Below are 25,410 nucleotides of genomic sequence, written 5' to 3'. Positions count from 1 at the left end.
ATTTAGCCATGTTGTCCTCCCGCGCTTCGTAGTTTCCGTTGACTTGTCCCACTACTAGTTGAGAGTCGCTGTGGACCTGGAGCCAATCTATCCCCAGCTCTTTGGCGATCCTCAGTCCTGCGATCAGAGCTTCATATTCCGCTCCGTTGTTCGTTGCGAGGAACTCGAAGCGCAGAGCGTACTCCGCGACGATTCTCTCTGGACTGATCAAGATCAGGCCCGCACCTGCACCTGACATGTTGGAAGACCCGTCCACGTAGAGGGCCCAAAAGCAAACAGAGGGATCTGCTTCTTCTTTGGGGGAGTTCGGTCGGGGCTTCAGGCCGTCAATTTCGCCTTGTTCAGGTTCGACCTCCTCTGGGATAGTACACTCTACTATGAAATCCGCCAATATCTGGGCCTTCACTGCTGGCCTGAATCGATAGTTGATGTCGAATTCTGTGAGCTCGATTGCCCATTTTGCCATCCTCCCGGAGGCATCCGCCCGGTGTAGAATCGCCTTGATCGGTTGGTCGGTGAGCAGCGTTATGGTGTGCCCTTGAAAGTAGGGTCGGAGCCTTCGGACTGCAATCAACAGGACGTAAGTCAGTTTTTCTAATTTAGTATACCTGGTCTCGGCGTCTCTCAACGCGCGACTGACGTAGTAGATTGGCCGTTGGACTTTCGCTTCTTCTTTGACAAGGACTGCCACGAGAGCCATGGGAGAGACCGCCAGGTATAAAAATAGTTCCTCTCCAGGCTCTGGTTTCGCCAACAGCGGAGGTGAGCCGAGGTAGCTCCTTAGTTCTTCGAATGCTTGTTGGCACTCAGGGGTCCAACTGAAGTTCTTCGGCTGCTTGAGGGTTTGGAAGAAGGGTAAGCACCGTTCGGCCGACCTCGCGACGAAGCGATTCAGGGCTGCTACCCTCCCTGTAAGGCGCTGAACCTCTTTTATCGACTTCGGGGCGGCCATCTCCTGGATGGCACGAATTTTTTTCGGATTGGCCTCAATCCCGCGCCCCGACACCATGAAGCCCAGGAACCTTCCCGAGATCACTCCAAAAGTGCATTTAGTCGAGTTCAGCTTCATTTTATATTTCCGGAGGGCGTCGAAGGTCTCCTCGAGGTCGGCGACGTGGTCCATGGAAGATTTGCTTTTTACAAGCATGTCGTCCACGTAGACCTCCATATTGCGGCCGATCTGCTCCTTGAAGATTTTGTTCATCAACCGTTGGTAGGTTGCGCCTGCATTTTTGAGGCCGAAAGGCATGACCCTGTAACAGTAAAGGCCACGGTTAGTAATGAAAGCGGTCTTTTCTTCGTCTTCCGGCGCCATCCTGATTTAATTATAGCCGGAGAATGCATCCATGAAGGTAAGGAGCTCATGGCCCGAGGTCGCGTCCACCAGTTAATCGATTCTGGGAAGGGGTTAGCTATCCTTTAGGCAGGCTTTATTCAGCTTTTTGAAGTCTATGCACATCCTCCACCTGCCGTTTGCCTTTTTGACTAGGACAACAATAGAAATCCAATCAGGATAATTGACCTCTCTAATGAATCTGGCTTTCAGGAGTTTGTCCACTTCCTCGGCTATCGCCTTCTGCCTCTCTGGTGCATGACCTCGGATTTTTTTCTTCGTCGGTCGATGCTTTGGATCGACGGCCAGACGGTGCTCCATGACTTCCGTGTCAATCCCTGGCATGTCCGCTGGAACCCAAGCGAAAATGTCCGCATTCTTTCGTAGAAAATCGATGAGACGCGTCCGCACCTCCTCCCCCAGGTTGGAGCCGATCATCGCCACATGCTCCGCGTTCCCGTCGTTCAGAGGGATCGGTACCAGATCTTCGATTGGGCCGCCCCTCTCTTCAGTCAGGTCGTCGCGGGCATCCAGCCCATCAACTGGACAGGGGTCGGACTGGTCGCCTCTTTGCAAGGCTATGTTGTAGCAGTGTCTGGCCAAGGCTTGATCTCCTCTGACCTCTCCGATCCCCTGGTTGGTAGGGAATTTCAACTTCAAATGGTAGGTTGACACGACGGCTCGGAGAGCATTGAGACCAGGTCGGCCGAGGATTGCGTTGTAGGCTGACGGCGCCTTCACCACCAGAAAATTCACCAGAGCCCTGGTTTGCCTTGGATATCAACCTGCAGCCACAGTCAAAGTTATCATTCCCTCCACCGGAACAGCATCGCCGGTAAACCCTACTAGAGGGGAGCTAATCGGTCTCAAATGGCCATCAAGGATGGACATTCTTGAGAAGGCGTCGTAGAACAAAATGTCGGCCGAACTTCTGTTGTCGACGAGAATGCGGCGGACGTCGTAATTTGCTATATTCAAGGAAACTACAACCGCATCGTTATGAGGGAATTGGATCCCCTAAGCGTCTTCTTCAGTAAAGGTTATGGGCTCCTCAATCTTTTGTCGCTTGGGGGTACGGCTAATACGTTGGTTGCTTCCTGCCGGGATCCTCCCGAGATGGTGTTGGCGAAATCTGTCGGAGGCCGATTGTCCGACAGCTTCATGCCGGCCACCGTTGCCGGAGGGTGCGGGGCCTGGAAAACTGGAGGCGAGGCCGGAGCCTGAGATTCGGCCGCGGAGGCCGTGGGTCGCCGTGTGGATGCTTCGCGAGAAGGCATCGGGCGAGAACCAAGTGGAGGAAGGAGGGGAGGGCGCCGGAAAAGATGCCCGGGGGCAATCTCGTTGAGCGCTCCTTTAAGAACAAGGGTGCTGCGAAGGTTCAGGTCCCTTCCTCTAGCGCCAATCCTGTTGGTGCAAAAATCCGCTTGCGCCGGAGAAGCTGGAGTCGCGGTCGCCGCCGGGACCTGCAAAAGAAGTCTAAACCGAAGGTGCGGTTGCTCCGGGAAGACCCTCCGACGCTCAAGTCAGTTCTCTGCCTCAACAAGAATGGAGTGCTCGAACGGAGATTTTAGCAGAGTTTCTAGGTAAAAATAAGAGCTTAGAGAATAACGTATCTGGGGTCCCCCTTTTATAGGCGGAGGGGGCAATAAATTTATAGCGATGTTTGTAACCGTCTGGCAGTGGGCCGCCCAGAGTCAGGAGGAGTTTGTTGCGGAGAGTAGTGGAGTGAACTCGTGGCTATCACCGGGGCGTGCCACGTGGAGTCCGCCGCGGGGAGCGGAGCGGCGTCCGTTGTCGCGATTCGCCAGAGAATGGAAGAATCGCGCGGTATCCGTCGCAGGAAGTGGAGCAGGATTGTGGCCATTATCATGGCCTGCCAGGGAGTGATGGAGCCGCGTGGAATCTGTCACAAGAGGTGGAGCAGAGTTGTGGCTGTTGCTGCGGCCTGCCAGGGGGTGATGGAGCCGCATGGAATCCGTCGCAGGAAGTGGAGCAGGATTGTGGCTATTATTATGGCCTGCCAGGGAGTGATGGTCCATCGGTCGGAGTTCAGCTGGGGTGTCTGGCGGAGAGAGGTGGCTAGCCACCCGTCTGAGAGGAGCTTGGAGTCCGGCTCTCGCAGGAGCCCGGACGGAGTCTTCTTTCGGTTGAAGTCGGGGACGGAGTCTGGCTCCCACAAGAGTCCGGACGGAGTCTTCCCGCAGCTGGGGCTGGAGACGAAGTCTGGCTCCCGTAGGAGTTCGGGCGAAGTCTACCTGCAGCTGGAGTTGTGGGCGGGGTCCGGCTCCCGTAGGAGTCCGGACGGAGTCTACCTGCAATTGAAGTTGGAAGTGAAGTCCGGCTCCCGTAGGAGTCCGGACGAGGTTTACCTGCAATCGGAGTCAAGGACGAAGTCCGGCTCCCGTAGGAGTCCGGACGAAGTTTGCCTACAATTGGAGTTGGAAGTGAAGTCCGGCTCCCGTAGGAGTCCGGACGAGGTTTACCTGCAATCAGAGTCAGGGACGAAGTCCGGCTCCCGTAGGAGCCCGGACGAAGTTTACCTGCAGCTGGAGTCGTGGGCGGAGTCCGGCTCCCATAGGAGTCCGGACGGAGTCTGCCTGCAATTGGAGTTGGAAGTGAGGTCCGGCTCCCGTAGGAGTCCGGACGAGGTTTACCTGCAATCGGAGTCAGGGACGAAGTCCGGCTCCCGTAGGAGTCCGGACGAAGTTTGCCTGCAATAGGAGTTGGAAGTGAAGTCCGGCTCCCGTAGGAGTCCGGACGAGGTTTACCTGCAATCAGAGTCAGGGACGAAGTCCGGCTCCCGTAGGAGTCCGGATGGAGTCTTCCCGCAGCTGGGGCTGGAGACGAAGTCTGGCTCCCGTAGGAGTTCGGGCGAAGTCTACCTGCAATTGGAGTCGGAGGTGAAATCCGGCTCCCGTAGGAGTCCGGACGAAGTTTACCTGCAATCAGAGTCAGAGACGAAGTCCGGCTCCCATAAGAGTCCGGACGAAGTTTACCTGCAGCTGGAGTTGTGGGCGGAGTCCGGCTCTCGTAGGAGTCCCGGCGGAGTCTGCAGGTGAAGTCGTGGGCGAGGTCCGGCTCCCGTAGGAGTCCGGACGGAGTCTTCCCGCAGTTGGGGCTGGAGACGAAGTCTGGCTCCCGTAGGAGTTCGGGCGAAGTCTACCTGCAATTGGAGTCGGAGGTAAAGTTCGGCTCCCGTAGGAGTCCGGACGAAGTTTACCTGCAATCAGAGTCAGGGATGAAGTCCGGCTCCCTTAGGAGTCCGGACGAGATTTACCTGTAAGCGAAGTCGTGGGTGGAGCCCGGCTCCCGTAGGAGTCCGGGCGAAGTCCTTGTGCAGCAGGAATTGGGAACGAGGCCCGACTCCCGTAGGAGTCCGGGCAGAGCCTTCCCGCAGCTAGAGCTGGAGACGAGATCTGGCTCTCGTAGGAGCTCGGGCGAGGTCCACCTGCAATCAAAGTCAGGGGCGAAGTCCGGCTCCCGTAGGAGTCCGGACGAAGTTTACCAGCAATCGGGGTCGAGGACGGAGCCCGACTCCCGTAGGAGTCCGGGCAAAGCCTTTCCACAGTCGAGGTCGGGGATGAGATCTGGCTCCCGTAGGAGTTCGGGGAGATACCATCTGCGGTCGAAAGCCGGAGGAGTCTTGGGAGGGTCAATCCTGTTAAGAACTTCGGCCGAGGGTATTTTATACCCAACAGATACCATGACACATGACACTCCAAATATGATTTTTAAACATCAAAAAGTATTCTTGGAATAAGTTTTAAACTGTCTCAATGTGAAACTATCAAAAGTCATCTCAAACACTATAATTTAATTTCCATTTTTTTTTTATTCACTTATTTTTATTTTCTTCATCATTTCTGATTTTTCCTAGTTATAGTTAGTATTTTTGATTCATTATAGTTTTTAAATGAAAATAATTGAAAATAGATATAAAGTTATTCAAACTTGCAAAATTGACACTCATTTGCTTCAGCTGAAACTATAATCAAAATCATGTATTGATCCTAGAGACCACCATTGAAACTAGCAATCCTATAGATTATCCACAACCAAAAATGTTAGGCACCAATATGTCAATGTCCATATGATGAATATTACTGAAAATAGTTGAGTCGTAAAGATGAAATATAGACTTTTAATTAATATCTTGAGATAATTGACATGGACTGACCTCTTTTTGAAGTCAGATATTGCATCAACAGTTTAACAACAAGTTGATTGTGCATCAAACCCCATCTTACACAAAAAGTTAATAAATATATAAAATTTTTACAAACACTTAAAAAAACTTCCACAAAAGAGAAAAATACGTCAAGTCCAAATGAACCAAGATTGATTCCCATTCCCATATTAGTTCCAGCCTCCAAGCCAACATAATTGTTTTAGTAATTTTGTGCATATATGTTCAAAAATCATCAAGCGCTACTTAGGAAACTCCCATCCAATAGCCTATTTGTTGCTCACGGCTATTAATATTCTTTAAAATATGTGTGGAACAAACCTCTTAGCTTCCTTCTCTAATCTGGAAAGGCAATATTCAAATACTAATGGCACATTTGGTGTTGCTTCAAAATAGTCCGTTGACCGAGGACTAATTTGAATAATGCCAAAATACTTAATTACAATTGTTACTAATGCAAGCTTTAGAGACTGGTTGTAGGATTTCCTATCATGCACAAAGGTTACACATAAAATCAGGAAGAAGTCCTCTCTGAACTATATAAACATGAAGTTTCTCAAAGATTTTGATAAATGAAGGAGGAGAAGAGTTGACTCCTAGTCTATAGGAGCCAACCTCTAAACAACGATAGGCTAAAACAGAAAGCATTCAATCTTCTGAAAGTTCCAGAGTCGACCCCAAGCCATTAAGAGTCGACCTCGGTAAACTTGCAGAAGACTGGCACTTTCCACGTATCGACCCCAAAATAGTCTCAGGATAGAGACAAAGCTATGAAATTAGGGCATTTTATAAGTCGACCCTAGAAAATCATGGGTCGACCCCAGCAAAGTAGGAGCCAAGGCTAGCAAAACACGAGTCAACCCCAGAATAGTCTCAAATAGTAAAAAATGGTCTGTTATTGAGTCGACCTGAACTTAAGGATGAGTCAACCTCTATTTCAACCAAGTCGACCCCTAAATGACCATGGTTAAAAAACAGAGAGCTATCCTAAGACATATGCTTTACGAGTTGACCCCTGAAGGACTAAGTCGATCCTTAACTAAGACGAGTCAACCCATGGATGACCTCTATGTTTGATGGCCCAACAACAAGTTTTACTAAACATCTCCAATAGGTAGGAAAAGTTTCCAACAGCAAGTTTGAGCTCTTCAATGGTCATGTTGTCTCTTCCGATCATTTTTGGATATATTTAAATAAGAAATTTAATTGGAGAACTAATCTAAGCACAAGAAGTGAATACACAAGCCAAAAAGGAACACTTAAAAAGCATTCAAGTCCAACCTTCTTGCATTCAATTCAATCAAAAGATAGGAAAACAAGCATTGAACAAGCCTGAGCTATCCATTAAGAAATCAATCAAGCATCCTTACAATTATCTCTCTAGCAATTAAGGAGGAAGTCAAAGCATTCAAGAAGCTTCTTCAATGACTCCCACGAGCTTTGAAGAGCTTTATGTTTTAGCTTTAAATTTATTTATCCATTATATTAATAGTGTTGTAACAAGTTTTTTTAGCATAGAAACTTGGGATTAAGACCGGTCCAAGCCCGTAATTGGACATATGTAGCTGACTAAGTCTTGGGGACTTCGTTGAGAAGATTGTGGTTGGTGAGTCTGAATAAAATCAAGTCGATTTATTGAGTCGTATAACAATCGGACTACAATCAAAGAGTGATTATAGTTGAAATTCTCAGGCACGAGATCTTAGGGAATGGATATAGGTACTAAATTTGACATCAAACCACTATAAATTTGTTGGATTTGTGATTATGTGGTTATTTTATATCTACTTTTCGCTACTAATTTTATCTTTGTCCAAACACTTCACAAGCACATTTGTAATTTGCTTTTAGAGCATATTTGGTTTAAATTTTTAAAGAACCCAATTCATCCCAGCCCCCCTCTTGGATTGCTATCTTTAGGGTCCCTTTACAATTTCTAAAATAAAAAAAATGCTTACTGAAAAAATAAATATTTGGTATCTTCATTTAAGAAGTTCTTTTGAAAAGATATAGGTTAAAGAATGTCTTTTAGGAAAATCTAATTAAACTATCTTGTGGCTTATGCACTTGGAAGTTTGTTTCTTATCATTCAAATCTAGTAAGTCCATCCATAATGACTCCTAATATAGCTTGGATTTGCCATCCTAAAATTCTCACCTAACATCTTTGCTCGCCCAACTAAATAGTAATATATATCCTGTGAAATCAGCAATCAATCAAATCTCCGATTTATCAACAAACTGTTAAAGTCCGCCGTGATCTCAATCAGCTCAGAAAAGATATATCTTCATCGATGAGTTAGATAAAGTAAGCACTCAAATTATAGCATGCCCAATATGGCATATTTTCACCAATTTGATCAATTGATATAAAAAAAAAAAGCTCAATTGCTCGTCTACTAATCTTGTGATCTCAATCACGAAGATTCTCACACTCACGTCTATAAATACCAGATGCAAGGGCAGGACTCAGGAGAAAACCCTATACTTCTTCTCTATCATATCTCCTATTTTCTTTCGAAACTCTACCTAACTTAAACATCGAATGGTCTTCGTCGGATATATTTGACGAACCTTTGACGTTTCTTAGTGGTTACAGATCAACTCAGTGCCAAGCCAATCTTCCTCATCATTACTAGGCGGAGCAGCTTATCTATCCACTTAGCCATATGGGATTTTGAGCAACAATAGATTGGCGTTAGAAGAAGGATACCTTCATCTTTTGAGGATCCTTTAGAGATTTGAGAGAGAGAGATGAAGTCCCAATGCAACGATCATCACTCCACCAATCAAGCTTAATAGGACTCCCACAATTATCCATGACAGTCTTTAACTTTGCAACTGGCTTCCGAGATAGTGATGATCGAGCAGTTTAATCTATTCATCCAACAAATACAGAATCTGATAGAGATTGTTTGGGAGATGCGACATCCAGACCTACAGACAACTGCTGTGCAATTAGATCGACATGACAACCCAATACTGAATACTAACCACTATGGCAAAGATTTACGATGACATCGAAAAGATGATTTCCATGGCACCCATTCCGAGATGGGCTTTAGCTTGAATGGCTCGTAATCCCTCTAGCCCAAAAGGTTCTCCAGGCAAGAAGCCAATCTCGATCAATATATTAAAGAAATAAATCTAAAGATCGAAGCTTTGAGGAGGCAGCCTGACCAGGGAAAAGATTTGGAGATCACCATCGACCCACCTTTTTCCAAGACAACCATGGATAAGTCACTAACAAAAAGGTTCAGAGTGCCTTAACTAGAGGTGCATGATGGCACCTCGGATCCTATGGATCATTTTGAGAGTTTTAGGACTTTCATGATGTTGCAAGGGGCATTTGATGCTATTCTATGTCGAGGTTTTTCGGGTACCTTGAGGAAAACAAGGCATCTTTGGTTCTTTAGTCTCTAGTCAAAATCCATGCACTCTTTTGATCAACTCAACTAACAATTTATGGCTCACTTTGTGAGCAGCCAGAGGCATAATGACTCTATTAGCCTATTTGCCATGAAGCAAAGGAAACATGAATCCCTCTGGAGTTTCATTAACCATTTCAATAGGGGGATGTTAGAAATTTATGATTTGGATAAGACCGGGGCATCGATTATCAAGTGTGGATTGAAGTCTTGCAGCCTTTACTTCTTTTTAGAAAAGAGAAACCTTAAAGATCTAGCCAAGTAGCTGTCCCGAGTTGACAAATACATCAAAACTGAAGAGGCCATGGTGACTCAGCGAGAGGAAACCAGAGGTAGAAGAGTTTGAGAGAGAGATAGAAAAAACTGAGAAGAACCTATGAAGAGGCTTAGACAAGAAGAAGACAATCGTTGGTGCCTGAGGAGTCCACCATCGAAGTTCAACCATTATATGCCTCTAAATACTCCAAGGATCCAAATCCTAATGGAGATAGAGCATCGAGAATACCTTCTGTTGGGTACAAAATACCCACAGCCGAAGTTCTCGGCAGGATTAGCCCTTGCGAGCCCAGCCCGGACTCCTACGGGAGCCGGGCTCCGTCCTCAACATTAGCTGCCGGTAAGCCTTGTCCGGACTCCTACAGGAGCCGGACTTCGCCTTTAACTTTAATTGCAGGAAGACTCCGCACGGACTCCTACGGGAGTCGGGCTTCATCCTTGACTCCAACGGCTGCAGACAAACTTCGTCCGGACTCCTACGGGAGCCGGACTCCGCCAACAACTTCAACCGCAAGTAGACTCCGCCCGGACTCCTACGGGAGCCGAGCTCCGTCCTCAACATTAGCTGCCGGTAAGCCTTGTCCGGACTCCTACGGGAGCCGGACTTCGCCTTTAACTTTAATTGCAGGAAGACTCCGCCCGGACTCCTACGGGAGCCGGGCTTCATCCTCGACTCCAACGGCTGCAGACAAACTTCGTCCGGACTCCTACGGGAGTCGGACTCCGCCAACAACTTCAACCGCAAGTAGACTCCGCCCGGACTCCTACGGGAGCCGGGCTCCGTCCTCAACATTAACTGCCGGTAAGCCTTGTCCGGACTCCTACGGGAGCCGGACTTCGCCTTTAACTTTAATTGCAAGAAGACTCCGCCCGGACTTCTACGGGAGCCGGGCTTCATCCTCGACTCCAACGGCTGCAGACAAACTTCGTCCGGACTCCTACGGGAGCCGGACTCCGCCAACAACTTCAACCGCAAGTAGACTCCGCCCGGACTCCTACGGGAGCCGGGCTCCGTCCTCAACATTAGCTGCCGGTAAGTCTTGTCCGGACTCCTACGGGAGCCGGACTTCGCCTTTAACTTTAATTGCAGGAAGACTCCGCCCGGACTCCTACGGGAGCCGGGCTCCGTCCGCGACTCCAACGGCTGCAGACAAACTTCGTCCGGACTCCTACAGGAGCCGGACTCCGCCAACAACTTCAACCGCAAGTAGACTCCGCCCGGACTCCTACGGGAGCCGGGCTCCGTCCTCAACATCAGCTGCCAGTAAGCCTTGTCCGGACTCCTACGGGAGCAGGACTTCGCCTTTAACTTTAACTGCAAGTAGACTTCGTCCGGACTCCTACGGAAGCCAGACTCCGTCTTCTATTCCGACTGCGGGAAGACCTCGCCCAAACTCCTACGGACACCGGACCTCGCTACCGACTCCAACCGAACTTCGACCGACAAGTCTGGACCCCCTGGCAGGCCACAGTAACGGACAACACTGCTCCACTCCCTGCGGCGGACCCTACGCAACTCCATTACTCCCTGACAGGCCGTATTAACAGCCACGATTCTGCTCCACTCTCCGCGACGGATCCTGTGCGATCCCACCGCTCCATGACGAGTCACGACAGCGAACGCCGCTCCACTCCCCGTAACTGACTCCACGTGGCACACCCCGGTGATAGCCACGGGTCCACTCCACTACTCTTCGCAGCAAACTCCGCCTGACCCTGGGCAGCTCACTGCCAGACGGTTACAGATGTCGCTATCAGACTACTGCCCCTCCGCCTATAAAAGGGGACCCCAGATACGTTATTCTATAAGCTCTCATCTTTTATCTAAAAACTCTGCTAAATTCTCTGTTCGAGCACTCCATTCTTGTTGAGGCAGAGAACTGACTTGAGCGTCGGAGGGTCTTGCCGGAGCAACCCCACCTCCGGTTTAGACTTCCTTTGCAAGTCCCGGCGGCGACCGCGACTTCCTCGACTCCAGCTTCTCCGGCGCAAGCGGATTTTTGCACCAACACCTTCAATGGCCGAAGAAAATGAAAACTTCCTTGAATGTCAGGAATCATGGAAGTACTATCACTTCCATGAAGATCAAGGCCCCGACACCAAGGAATGCGTCAAACTAAAGGATGAGATTGAAGCTCTTATTTGCCAAGGATACCTTGGTTATTACGTGCACGATCGATGCTGAGAAGAGGAAGGGAGATGAGGTAGATGCTCGTCCAAGAAATTGGAACATCACCAACCTACAACCAGAGTTATCAACATAATCTCGAGAGGACCCATAATGGGAGGATCAAGCTCTTCAACTTGGAAGAATACTTGAGCAGCTCTAATGCGGGTTTCATCCCCAAAAGGGTCGAGATCCAAGAAGTCATATCTTTCTCAACTGCCGACTTAGAGAGGGTACAGACCCCCATGATGATACAATTGTTATTTCACTTACTGTTGCTAATTATGATGTACAAAAGGTTTTGCTAGATAATGAAAGTTCTATCAATATTTTATTTTAGAAAGCTTTTCAAAAGATGAATCTACTAATAGATTGGCTTCAGAAACTTGATTCCCCATTAGTTGGTTTCTTCGGAGACCCTATACCAATTGAAGGGGTAATCACTCTTCCCATCATGATCAACAAGAAATCTCGATAGACCACAATTATGTTAGATTTTCTAGTCATAAAGTTTCCCTCAGCATACAACACCATCCTTGCTCTGCCTGATTGTATACTACGTGAGCCGTAGTGTCCACATACCACTATTGATAAGGTTCCCTACAAATAATAGGGTTAGAAGTTCTTTTTTTATTTTATAACTTCTATTTAAGTATATTTTGAAAATGACTTTTAAAACTAAAGTGATGTTTGTGCCTAGAAAAATAAAGTACAAAAAAGGTCAAAGACACCTTGAACCCTTTTTTCAGACATAAGTTGAGTTATGACTCTTTTCCTTTCCTATTTTTTAACCTAACCAAAACTAACTTATTCACTTTTTTGCTTCAATCCCTCTTTATCTACCCGTAGTATGTTATCTATCTCCTCCAACCATCACAATAACCTAGTCTAAGAATTGTAAGCAAGATCCCATTTGATTGACAAGAACTCCATGGCCATCAGCTAGTGGCCCTTGGTGCAGATGAGATAGCAAATGTCAACAGACCTGTGCAACAATGATTAGTTTCTAGGTGCCAAGAATGGGTCCTCCATCAGGATGCTTAGGGGGTGGGCTTTAGGGTTAGTGATGGAGAAAAGGCTACAGTAATGGTTTGTTGATGTTAAGATATAGGTAAATCATATTTCTTTAAGAGATTATGGCCTGTTCAAGCAGTCAACCAAGCAGGTTTCAATGATCAAACTGCTTGGATTAGCGGCTCAAACAGGTTTTTGACATGCCATGTTTGGATTTGACCCTACCAAATTAGGTTGCAAATAACAAGTTGGCCAGGTCTACTAGGTTTCAAGGAATTGCTTTCAGTAGATTTCAAGCAGCTATAAAACAAGGGATTGAAGGAAATCAATGTTACCCAAACACTTTTATTAGTTTAAAGTACCTGCACTTAATTGTTAAACACAAACAATGGTATAACAATCAGATACAGCCCCATGAGAAGATATTCTTAGGTATTGAAAGGATATGATGCCTAGACAAGCATCCACACCCAATAGATGAACCCAACTCCACATAAGGTAGATGGAATTACAGACTGAAGCCCCAAGAAAGAAAAAAGGAATCGAGTCCTCACAGTTTTCCAATCTTAGGATTGTCCTAGAACTAGTTGGTGTAATTATAATTCTGAGTCACCTTAAAATGAGAACCACAGATGGCATGTGTTTATGAACTAAGATGAATATAAGCACACAAGGAGTACTCAAAATAGTTGAAGGAATCCTAATAAAATAGGTCAAAGTATATGTTTTTCATATAGACTTCAATTGGAGAAATGCATTCGGCTGTATCTTTTTAGCTTGTTTGTTTCAGGTTTGTTATTAACTTATAATCAACACTATTAAGATGAATTGGGTTAATAAGCACCAGTTGGTTCTCTGCTTTAATCTATATTTGTTTATTAAAGTTTGTTGATCTTTTTATTCATGACAGTAATAAGTCAAGTAATTTTCAACTATATCAAACATGAAAAGTGCTGAAATTACAGGCTTATTACATGGAAGAATTTTAAATAGATGTGGTCTGGTCACGATATTTCATCAGTATGGAGAAAAATTCAATTGTGAATAGTTCTGCTTTGTATAAGTTATAATTCAACTGTAATTAGCAAAAATGGTCAGGCAATGAGTTATTCCAACTAAAGTGAGGGGGCGCAAAAGTAAGAAATTCTGACATTTACGAAATAGCCACCCAAGCTCTTGATAACTATAGGTTTATCCAAACCTCAACCTCTGCAAGTTCAGGGAATACAAAATCATTGTTACATGCATAGGTATCCTTTATAATGAAACACAACCCACCAACCATCCTCTACTAAGGACTGGAATCGACATGGACTGGTGCAAATGGATTGCTGAATTTAACAAACTATCCTTTCTTTTTTATCATTCAATAAGTAGGATTCACAATTCCAATAGGGAACACCACCGTTACTCTTCTTTTGCATCCATAACTTGGTTTAACTTCATCTCAGGGGCAATGGTTTGATTAGAGTCAAAGTTGTACACCTGCATTAAGGCAGAGGTAACATTGCAAAATTTGCGTGCAGTTCCATTTGGAGTTAATAGAGAATTATCTTGGAGGCATTTGAAGGAAACCTCTATGGTGAATTCATAGAGAACCAAAAGGCTCCACAATGCATGCCCACCATTCCAGTTAATTATAGATACTAATTAGAGAGGATTTTCTCAGGCTCCTCGGTGGTGGACAAATATGAGGCTAGTCAGAATGTCTGTAGCACCAGTGACGACACTGGGCAAAGGAAAAGAAACACAAAAGAGAAGACACTATCCTTAAGGATGAAAAATTGGATCTTAAAATCATTTGGATTCACAGGGAAAGCAAAGCACCTACAGTCCATAAGCAAGGCAAGAATCAGTTACGACATGAAAACAACTAGAAGGAATGGAAAAGGGAGCTTCCCTCAGGGAAAACTATAGACTGAAGCACTAGATGCTCAACCAGATAGATAAAGAAGAAGCAGTGGACAAAACAAGAGCATGAAGCTTGGCATTAAGTTCTATACAAAAGCAATCTGAAGCTACTATCAGGTTTCAGATTTTCAGCCAAAAAAGAATTATGGGGCTAATGTATTATATCTGTGGGTCATTTTTTGTTAATATTTTGTCATTTTCAATTTTCTTCAATTCCAGGAATCATTTTTGTCAAAATCAAATGAGAATTTAACAAGATTTGACCATGGGACTTGAGTCTGCTGATTGCTGCCTCTAACCTCGGTGCATGTGCTGAGAAGAGGTTCCACGTTCAAACCTAGAAGGTAGCATTCCCACCACATTTCTTGAAAGGCAAAAAAAATTGAGAATCTAGACATGTTTTTATATTGGATTCAAAAGAAACCTAGAGATAATTTGCTAATGGATTTAACCATCTTAGAGCCTAAATATCATGAACATTTAGGTTGTCATATGCTAGATCATCACCATCCGTTATGTTACAGAACACTCAAAAGTCCAAACTATGCAAAACTTGATTTTTACCTAATTTGATCCAAAAAAATTAGACTATTTCAACAGGCAATTATTATACAACATATTTAAAGATAATGTCCCATATATTTCCTTGCTGGTGTTTTCTAAATATACAACTTAAAACTATCTGAGAGCTTATTGCATTTACCAGGAAAGGAAAAGCATTCATGTACCATGAGACAATCAAACATCCACAAAAGCAGGAAAGAAGAATGCAGTTGCTTATACGTTTAAGAAAACAGAATAGTAGGAGTTTATTTATAACATCAATGGAGGTGGCATGCACCCACAATTGTCTGTGCACCAACATATGGAGTGCATAAGCAGTTTCAAGCAATGTGCAAACATGGTAGCAAATTTGGCACCAGCTTAGGTTGAAGATTTGGTAGTTTCAGTTCAAGTAATGGTATTTTCAGTCCTAGAATAAGCATATGAAAATTTTACAAGCAGCTATCAACCTCACTTTAAACTCTTATAAGTTGGTGTCTGGTTCAAATGAGGAATTCACCAAAAACCTAAAATTTAGTTGGTGTGCACACAGCTTGTTGGCTAAAACACTCGCAGATAGAACATATGAGCATAGATCCTTTTGTAAATTACAACAAAGGCATCATAAAACTCTATATTTAACAGCACTGGTGCAGAAGTAATTATAAAGGCCAAGCAAATAAAACATTGTTATGTACTGAAACATGATGTCAAATAATGCAGCAAATATTTGAGTAGTTTGATCTCTATAATATACCTGACAACCAATAGCTTGTGGGACTATGTCTTCAACACGCCTAAGACTTTCTTCAAGAGAGCATCTTGCCTTCTCAAACTTCATAAGGATGGAATCTGCAGTTATAGCCTGCAACTCAATAAATGCAGATAAGACCCCCAAAATGAAAAAGATTATCAAGCAGAAGTTACATCATTCAGCACATCTGGATAACAATTCTATTGACATTAGTGCTGTATGCAAAGATTGCACCATCAGACAAGAAAACTAACTTCTCCAAAAACTAGAAATTACTTTCAGTCTAATCATGAAGCAGGCTAGTAGACACCAATTAAAATTTGTCCAAACATGTGGGTCTAAAGCAGAAAGATTCACATAAAAGACGGATTGCATTATCACAGTGAATGCATATCTGAAGAAAGATTTTGCATCTATAACAGCTATAATAGCTTCGAATTTTCTAGAGAATCTAACTGTCATAGTCGCAGGTTTGCAAGTTCCAATATCATTACCAACAACAATATGTAGCTGAAGTAAGAAGCTGAATATCTAGGAAGAGCAGATCAGTGTAAATTGGGATGTCCAACCTACATGTTTCACAAGACAAAAATCCTTTTCCATCAAAAACTTCCCCAGATTATTTCATTAAACATAGCTCATTATTCTACAATTGGTAAAAAAGTACAGTTATTAAAAAATCTTTTTTCCATTAGCACATAGGAAAAAACAAACAAATAAAAGAAACAAAAAATCTTTCAGGGAATATCCATTAGTTTAGTGCAACACAGCCTACAGAACCAGATCATACAGAAGTCAATTTTTTGCATTCTGAATGCAAATGATTTACCAAGTAAAGCTTGCTGCAATCTGAGCAATGTCGAAGAAGACCTTTAGCTCTGTCAAGGGCCACATGCAATGCACAAAGTGCCTGTATTCCAGACTTGGTTCTGGGTCTTGCTGCTTCTACTAACGGAAAGATCTCCAGCACTCTACAAACGATTGTTGAAAGTATTCTATACATTCCCCCATGCAACTGCACACGCACATCATAAGTTCCTGGATCATTTAATCCAGCGAGGGAGACAAACTTATAATATGAACATTCCATTGCAATAAGCTATGATGATCACCTTCGCCAAAAGCAGGATCACAGAAATATAGATTTATCAAACCCTTTTCAATCAATCACTTAATTAAGCCAATGTTCCAATATGGACACAAATTAGGTTTAGAAGAGTAAATCTACTATCTGCTTTACATGATTAGGCTGAGAAGCAGGAATCTTTTAGCTCAAGAAAATATCAAACCAGATGAATAGAAAATTTATGATGAAAAAAATATGAAGATACTTTTGGTGTGGTTTTCTTTACCAGGACCGAATGTGATAGAAAACTGGCTTAAGATGACACAACTACGTAAATAGTGTCACGTATTTTCCACAAGAACACTATTATGTCACAAGTGAGCAAAAAGAACGTCTTGACACAGTAAAAAAGTTAATGCATCTTGTGGGACATATAATGATGATTGCATTATTTCATCAATTAATAATCATTAACCAATTTAGATGAACACTGCAGTCAACTTATTTCAGAAAAAGATAAGCATGATACCTTCGCATCGCGCGCCACAAACAGATTCTCTTCAATCTCGGCAGCATCCATAACTATCCGTCAATGAGGTTCAATCATCTGATACAGAATAATTAAAAGATCAAAAGGTTACTACATTACAAAGAAGCAGAATAATGATGTGAACGAAAACTAGAAAATGCCCGGTTGATCACTCTGACACATCCTTCCCAAACTTAAAAATAACAACAAAACAAAATCCCAGGAAAAATCGTAAACGAATTCGAAATCCTGCTGAAAGAACGGATCACTAGCTTAATCACGATCTCAGAAAAATCAATTCGAAAAAAAAAAAAAAAAAAAGCTTAGATCACCGTACTTACAAGGTTCAAAAGAGACGGCACATTCTAAATTGGGATCAGAAATTTCATCAGATTTAACTCCCAACAAAGTTTATTTTTGAAATAAGATGCAACAGAGCTCAAAATCCCGCAGCTCAAAATCCACTAGATGCGATAGAAACCGCAAGAACGCATCAAAATCTTTCAAACTCAGTAAAATCTCCACAGTTTCCCATTTCAATACCTACAAAAAAATCGTCCCGTTCGATCTCATTTGTCTCTACTGCGATATCTAGGTTTTCTCTTTGGGTCGGGAGTGCGGCCGGGGGCGGAGGTGTGATCGAGAGCGAGAGAGAGAGAGAGAGGGAGAGAACGAAGAATGAGAACGAAGAATGCGAGCTACGAAAGGGTCTCTTGATTTGTTCAATGAAATACTAAAGTAGTATATCTGACGATTAAAATTATCATTTTGTTGTTAATCATTGGTCGTTTGAAGATAATGACGGGATGGCTGCCGCCTGCGGTCGGCGATGTACAAATATTGGCTGTACAGGCTATCCCAACTGTTCGTTGGATGAATCCTGTCGTCCGCAAATCAAACGGTACGGAATAGCCAATTAATTAATAAATTAATGATAGAACCGCTTGACGACGATTGGAAATTTATAACCGTTGGTTCGATTCCATGCATCTGCTTTTTTTGTCTCTGGTTTATCAGCTTGCCGACCTCCGTCGGTTACTAGATCCGTCTCCATTACACTATTGTATGCCAAAAATTACCTTGTTTAAGTCTAAAAATCATGAAAATTGCCCTGCCGGTTCAGAGTGGGCTGCAAATAGATTGGATCACTAGCGGCCCCAATCCATCTTAATTTGATGTTCAGATCTTAAATTGGATCCAGATCCGATCGACTAGAAGATCAGATTAGATTAAATTGGACCCACAACCAAAATTTTCGATTTGATGGATTATTTGGATCAAATCAAATACATATACAATTCAATCCCAATCCAAAAAAATTGAGATCCGGATTGTGTTCTCATAGCCACCTACAATTTAATTACCATATAACCAACTATTATTAACTACATAAAATAGATAATAAATAATATTAATTTTAAAATAAATAAATATATAAAAATAATTTTAAATTTATTTTTATATTAAATATATTGGTCATAAAAATCTTAAAACATATAATTTAGAGATTCCACCGAGTTCAGATTCTAATGGTATACTAAATTCAGATTGAGCTGGATCCGAATTCAATATATCGAGATTTGAACAATTTTAATTTTAAAATTTGATAAATCTTATAAATTTTTAAAATGGATCGGATCAAATGTAAATAGATCAGGGCAATTTGTGTCAAGGCTCAATTCGAAATAGTTCAGATTCTTTGGTTGTACGGATCGATATTTCTTCAAAATAGTTGAATTTTCCTGTATAGCTGGTGATTGTTTCTATGCAGGAGCACAGAGGCTGAAGTGCGTTATCTAAATAATTTATAAAAAAAAATTATTTATAAAAATAATCTAATTTTTAGTTTATTTATCAAAGTGATGCAAATCGTATAAAATGTCATTCAAAATGGCGTTTTATGATGGCCACATTACCACCTTTTTTCATCCATTTTTCACGTAAACGACGAAAAAAATTGCCACTTCAAATGATATTTTTTAAAACACCGCCAAAAAAAAAAAAAAATAGAAAAAAATAAAAATTATAATTTTAAATTTTTAAAAAAATAAAAATTATAATTTTGATTCAAATAAAAATTATTATTTCAAATTATTATCCCCATTTCAAATTATCTTTTTAAAAAAATATCTGAAAAAAAATTGATGTAAAAAAAAATAAAAAATATCATAAAAAAAGAATTGAAAAAAAATAGAAATTATAATTCTAAATTTTAAAAAAATAAAAATTTTAATTTTAATTCAAATAAAAAACATCATTTCAAATTACAATCTCCTTTTCAAATTAATTTTTTTAAAAAAATACCATAGAAGAAGAAAAAATGAGAAAAAAATAAAAAAATAAAAATTATAATTTTAAATTTAAAAAAAATAAAAATTTTAATTTTAATTCAAATAAAAAACATCATTTCAAATTATTTTTTTCATTTAAAATTATTTTTTTTAAAAAAAATATCCCAAAAAATCTTAAAAAATTAAAAAAAGAAAAAATACCATAAAAAAGAAAAAAATGAGAAAGAAATAAGAAAAAAATAAAAATTATAATATTAAATTTAAAAAAATAAAAATTTTAATTTTAATTCAAATAAAAAATATCATTTCAAATTCAAATTCTAATCATTTCAAATAAAATTATTTTTTGGTTGGTCCGTCGGTGGGGATATTAAAATAATATTTGAAATGATATTTTTTATTTCAATTAAAATTAAAATTTTTATTTTTTAAATTTAAAATTATAATTTTTATTGTTTTTACGTTTCTTTCTCATTTATTCTTTTTTATGATATTTTTTTTAATTTTTAAGATTTTTTTGGGATATTTTTTTAAAAAAATTAATTTTAAATGGAGAAAATAATTTTAAATGATATTTTTTATTTGAATTAAAATTAAAATTTTTATTTTTTTAAATTTAAAATTATAATTTTATTTTTTTCTCATTTTTTTTCTTTTTTATGATATTTTTTAAAAAAATTAATTTAAAAAGGGGATTGCAATTTGAAATGATGATTTTTATTTGAATTAAAATTAAAATTTTTTATTTTCTTAAAATTTAAAATTATAATTTTTTTTAATTTTTTATGGTATTTTTTATTTTTTTTGCACCAATTTTTTCAGATATTTTTTAAAAAGATAATTTAAAATGAGGATACTAATTTGAAATGATGATTTTTATTTGAATCAAAATTATAATTTTTATTTTTTAAAATTTTAAAATTATAATTTTTTTATTTTTTTTGAAGTATTAATAATTAAACTCATCATTTAAAATGATGTTTCCAAAAATACCATTCCAAATGGCATATTAAAAAATATCATTTGAAGTGATGATTTTATTTTTTTTCGTCATCCATATAAAAAATAGATGGAAAAGAATGATGATGTGGCCATCATAAAATATTATTTTGAATGATGTTTTATATAATTTACATCATTTTGATAAATAAATTAAAAATTAAATTATTTTTATAAATAATTTTTTTTTTAATTATTTAGATAAAACACTCGCGAAGGCTGTCACCAACCACCGGTCTGCCGGGCTTTCATTATTTGGGTTCGAAAATCTCGCGGCCTTAAACGTGGCTGATTCGTCGCCGCGGGTTCTGCCGGTAGTGAGTTCGCTGTGTTTAATCCCGAAATTCACTGTAACGGAGACACGTGTGAGTCAGTTAGTGGATTTCGAAAGAAGACCTACACGTGATCACCAAGGCAGAGGCATCAGATCGTCAGCATATCACGAGCGTTCATGTACCACGTGGCCGCAAGACAATGCGTTCTATGTACGGGGGTTGCCCTGATGGCAAGGAAGAGACACGTGAGCTGAAAAGACGCCGGAGAGAAGCAAGGTAAAACGAAAAGCGGAAAATTACACGCGAGGCTTACCGGTACCGGCATATATGCTGTTAATGGAAAACTACTATTAAAAGTAAATTATTTAATCTCTTCAGTAACAGACAAACAATGTATAAGAATAATATAGTATGTTATCTCAATCTGACAACGAGACGCTCTTTTAAAGTAAACCTTAGTTGCCGAGATTGGATCTACATCCCCATCTTGACCGGATTATTTTTTTATTTTTTTAAATATTATTGTTGATGTAAAAATTCATCTACATCGAAAAAGTTGGAGTGGAGAAAATGTTGAAAAATATGTCCCAAAAAGCCAATCGTCAAGCTGTTAACGATTGAGCAACTAAGTATTGTAATTGATTTGTTAATAAATAAAATATATTTGGTATTTTCATCATAAGCTTTCATCTTCTAATGAACTCCGTTGTTATGATGAAGTCCTTAGGACTATTTAGATTCGATAAAGAGAGGATTTATCGATTAGTCCTTAAAACTGTTCACGACCAAATGATAGGCTGTTAACAAGGACAACAGCTTCTATCGAGCATAGGTCGCTGTAGGCCATATAGGTTGGTTGTCCTCTTAACCAAGGAGTGTGGAGACACTGGTATGACATACAGGTGAGATGTAAGGGTACATCATCATTGAACGTGACCAACTCCAGAGTATTCTGCTGTCGAGAATGTCTCTGATGGGATATAGGTATAAGTGTCCCTTAGACCTGAGATCGCCTCAGTGACTTGCAAGTAACTCACTGTGCTTTGGTACTGGACTAACTAAATTTCTAATTCAAGGATGGAAGGCTTCTGGGCACAGTCAAGTACTTGCGAAGTCAGAGTGTGATCGAGATGGGATTGACCACTCCAAGAGTTGGAGAAGAATGAGTCGCTGTATTTCAATTTAGCAAAACCTTGGTCAGGGTAATCCATCAGATAGATTTGATATTTTGAAATACAATGTGGACAACCTGATCAGAGTTGACAGTTAAACTTTGGGGTGTCCTATGATCATTTTGGTCAAGGGGATGAATTATATGAAAACTATATCCGCATGGGTTCTAAGGATGTTGTTCACACATTCGACCTATCCGGTCGTCGGGTACCGTTGCTAGATGGTCACTTCGATTGGTATAGGAATTTGTTCCTATGCTATCGGCTTAGGTTCGAACCTATGAGGTCACACACATTAGAGTTCATGATCCGATCAGATGGTTGATCAACGATTAAGAATCGTTCTAGGGTTAAATGATCAATACGATTGACATTTAACCCAGTGCAAGTGTTGCAGGAGGATCTATTAGCAATTCGATTGCTGATTGACTTAATTTGATTAAGCCAATGGAATGAGATTAAGTCTAATTAAATATAATTTAATTAGATTTGGTTTGGGCTTGATTGGATCAAGTCCAATTGGTTTATTGGATAAGCCAAGTGCAAGAAAAAACTAGTCCTAGTTCAACTAGGACTTGGGTCAATCTAATTTCTAATTTGATTAGAAAATTAAATCAAATTTAAATCTAATTTAATCTGATTAAATTAGATTATTAATTGGGTTAAGACCTATTTTAATTGGGTTGATCTAATTTTGATTTGATTTGGTTTGGGAAACCAAATTAAAACAAGTCATAAAACAGAATCCTAGTAAGACTAGGATTCCACCTTGCGCCACATAATCCTTCTCCACGCCTCTCTCTTATTCAACGCCAATCTCCACTTATTTTATGCGACAAAAGTCCTCTCCCAGATCTCTCCCACGTTCACAAAAGGTCTCCTCTCTTCTTTCTTACATGGAAGGTGGTTTGGATCAAATCTAAAAGGAATAAGTTTGGATTTCGAATTCTATGAGATAGAGTTTTAGAAATCCAAAATTCTTTCAATTTTGCATCGAATTTATCCAAATTTTTTTTAGAATTTTTGTGGCTTTTAGGGTATACATTGTGCACCCTTTTCTGGTGATCCATGTACGAAAATATGAAGGAGGTGCTCAAGAGTTGGGCGTCCCTTAACTTGCCATGTTTGGATAAGCCTTGACTAGGTGTTTGACCTAGATAAGGACTCTATCATATCTCTCTATATAAGATGAGTTTCTTTATGAAATTTTAGGAGAAGTCAGAGATTTGAGAGACCTTTGTACCATCCAAAAATTAGAGAGAAATACCTTTGGGTCGTGGAGATATAAAAGATGCAAATTTGGATGTCTAGAGAGAAAAACGTGAAGAAGAAGAGGGTCTTCTTCTAGGGTTTTTGTTTTCATATCTTTCCTCCCTCCATCTTGAGTTTTCTGAGAGCATCTCAGATCTGAAACTCCTCCTTCTACTTTCCATCTTTGGAAGAGTCCAAATCAAGAAGAAGGAGGCACCTGATCAACCATCAAAGAAGGATCAGCGCAGTATAGCATACTGTGCTGATTTCCTGAAGCAGGACTTCTGATCGAGATTCGTGGGCTCGTGTGGACGACTCCTAAAGGCTGGACGCGTGTGCGGCTTGCAACATCATCCTCAAGCCCAGATCAACAAGGTTAGAATGTCTAACTTGCAAGGTAATAGATCTGATCTATTGTTTAATACATACATTAGATGTAGTATAGAAACATGTTGATATGATCAACATGTAGTTCATGCTATATTTATATATTTTAATTTCTGATTTAATGCTATGTAATAATCATGTAATAGGATCTTAGATCTAGAAATTTTCTGATTTTAGAAAATAAATTTTGATTTATTTTAGTCTTCCGCTGTATGATCTTGAAAAAGTTTCAAGATCTAACCCTGAAACCCTAGATAAGGTTCCTACAGGAAGTAGCGGTCACCACCGGAACCTGCAAAAGAAGTCTAAATCGAAGTTGGGGTTACTCCGATAAGACCCTCCGATGCTCAAGTCAGTTCTCTGTCTCAACAAGAATGGAGTGCTCGAACAAAAATTTTAGCAAAGTTTTTGGAAGAGAAATTAGAGCTTAGAGAATAACGTATCTGGGGTCCCCTTTTTATAGACGGAGGGTGCGATAGATGATAGCGACGTTTGTAACCATCTGGCAGTGGACCGTTCGGAGCCAGGAGGAGTCTGTTATGGAGGGTAGTGGAGTGGAATCGTGGCCATCACTGTGACCTGCCACGTGGAGTCTGTCATGGAGAGTGGAGCAACGTCCGTTGTCGTGACTTACCAGAGGGTGGAGGATCCATGCGGTATCAGTTGCAGGAAGTGGAGCAGAGTCGTGGTCATTACTATGGCCTGCCAGGGAGTGATGGAGCCGCGCGGAATCCATCGCAGGAAGTGGAGCAGAGTCGTGGCCTTCACTGTGGCCTGCCAGAGGGTCCAGGCCTGTCGGCAATAGAAATCTAAAAGGAATTCGCCCTCAACGAAAGCTCGGCCAAAGGCTTACGGTGGGAATTCGACGCGGACCGCTCGTGGCAGGAATTTGAGGTAGATCGTTTGTAACAGAAACTCAGAGGGGATCGCTTGCGGTAGGAGCTCGAAGTCCGGCCCATGTAGGAGTTTGGGGTGAGGTCCACCTGCAATAGGAGTTCAGGACGAAGTCCGGCTCCCGTAGGAGTCCGGATGAAGTCTTCCTGTAGTTGAAGTCGGGGATGAAGTCCGGCTCCCGTAGGAGTCCGGATGAAGTCTACCTGCGCAGTTGAAGTCGGGGATGAAGCCTGGCTCTCGTAGGAGTCCGGATGAAGTCCACCTACAGTCAAAGTTGGGGATGAAGTCCGGCTCCCGTAGGAGTCCGGATGAAGTCCACCTGCAGCTGAAGTTAGGGACGAAGTCCGACTCCAGTAGGAGTCCGGATGAAGTCTACCTGTAGTCGAAGTCGGGGGCGAAATCCGGCACCCGTGGGAGTCCGGATGGAGTCTTCCTGTAGTTGAAGTCGGAGATGGAGTCCGGCTCCTGTAGGAGTTCGGATGAAGTCTACCTGCGCAGTTGAAGTCAGGGACGAAGTCCGGCTCTCGTAGGAGTCCGGATGAAGTCCACCTACAATCGAAGTTGGGGACGAAGTCCGGCTCCCGTAGGAGTCCGGATGAAGTCCACCTGCAGCTGAAGTTAGGGACGAAGTCCAGCTCCCGTAGGAGTCCGAATGAAGTCTACCTGTAGTCGAAGTCGGGGGCGAAATCCAACTCCCATGGGAGTTCGGATGGAGTCTTCCTGTAGTTGAAGTCGGGGATGGAGTTCGGCTCCCATAGGAGTCCGGATGAAGTCTACCTGCGCAGTTGAAGTCGGGGACAAAGTCCAGCTCTCGTAGGAGTCCGGATGAAGTCCACCTGCAGTCAAGTTGGGGATGAAGTCCGGCTCCCGTAGGAGTCCGGATGAAGTCTACCTGTAGTCGAAATCGGGGGCGAAATCCAGCTCCCGTGGGAGTC

General features: G+C 41.6%; 1 protein-coding gene across 4 annotated transcripts in view; it reads right to left on the bottom strand.

Annotated features, from left to right (window-relative positions):
* Nucleotides 1-17,952, bottom strand: part of LOC105035958 (U-box domain-containing protein 45) — a 56,642-nt gene extending 38,690 nt beyond the window's left edge. The window contains exons 1-4 of one of the 4 annotated variants that reach the window (XM_073242451.1): nucleotides 17,750-17,952; nucleotides 17,207-17,284; nucleotides 16,441-16,626; nucleotides 15,615-15,722 (exon numbers count right to left, since the gene is read on the bottom strand). In XM_073242451.1, the coding sequence (XP_073098552.1) occupies nucleotides 15,615-15,722; nucleotides 16,441-16,626; nucleotides 17,207-17,257 (345 nt within the window). In that variant the 5' untranslated portion in view covers nucleotides 17,258-17,284; nucleotides 17,750-17,952. Of the gene's footprint in view, nucleotides 1-15,614; nucleotides 15,723-16,440; nucleotides 16,650-17,206; nucleotides 17,285-17,749 lie in introns of those variants that run through there. The other 3 variants (XM_073242452.1, XM_073242453.1, XM_073242454.1) reach the window with 3 other exon arrangements.
* Nucleotides 17,953-25,410: the final 7,458 nt, after the last annotated feature.

Source organism: Elaeis guineensis, chromosome 8 (genome assembly GCF_000442705.2).
Source record: "Elaeis guineensis isolate ETL-2024a chromosome 8, EG11, whole genome shotgun sequence".
NCBI lineage: Eukaryota > Viridiplantae > Streptophyta > Magnoliopsida > Arecales > Arecaceae > Elaeis > Elaeis guineensis.
This window is presented reverse-complemented; position numbering and strand designations above follow the sequence as displayed.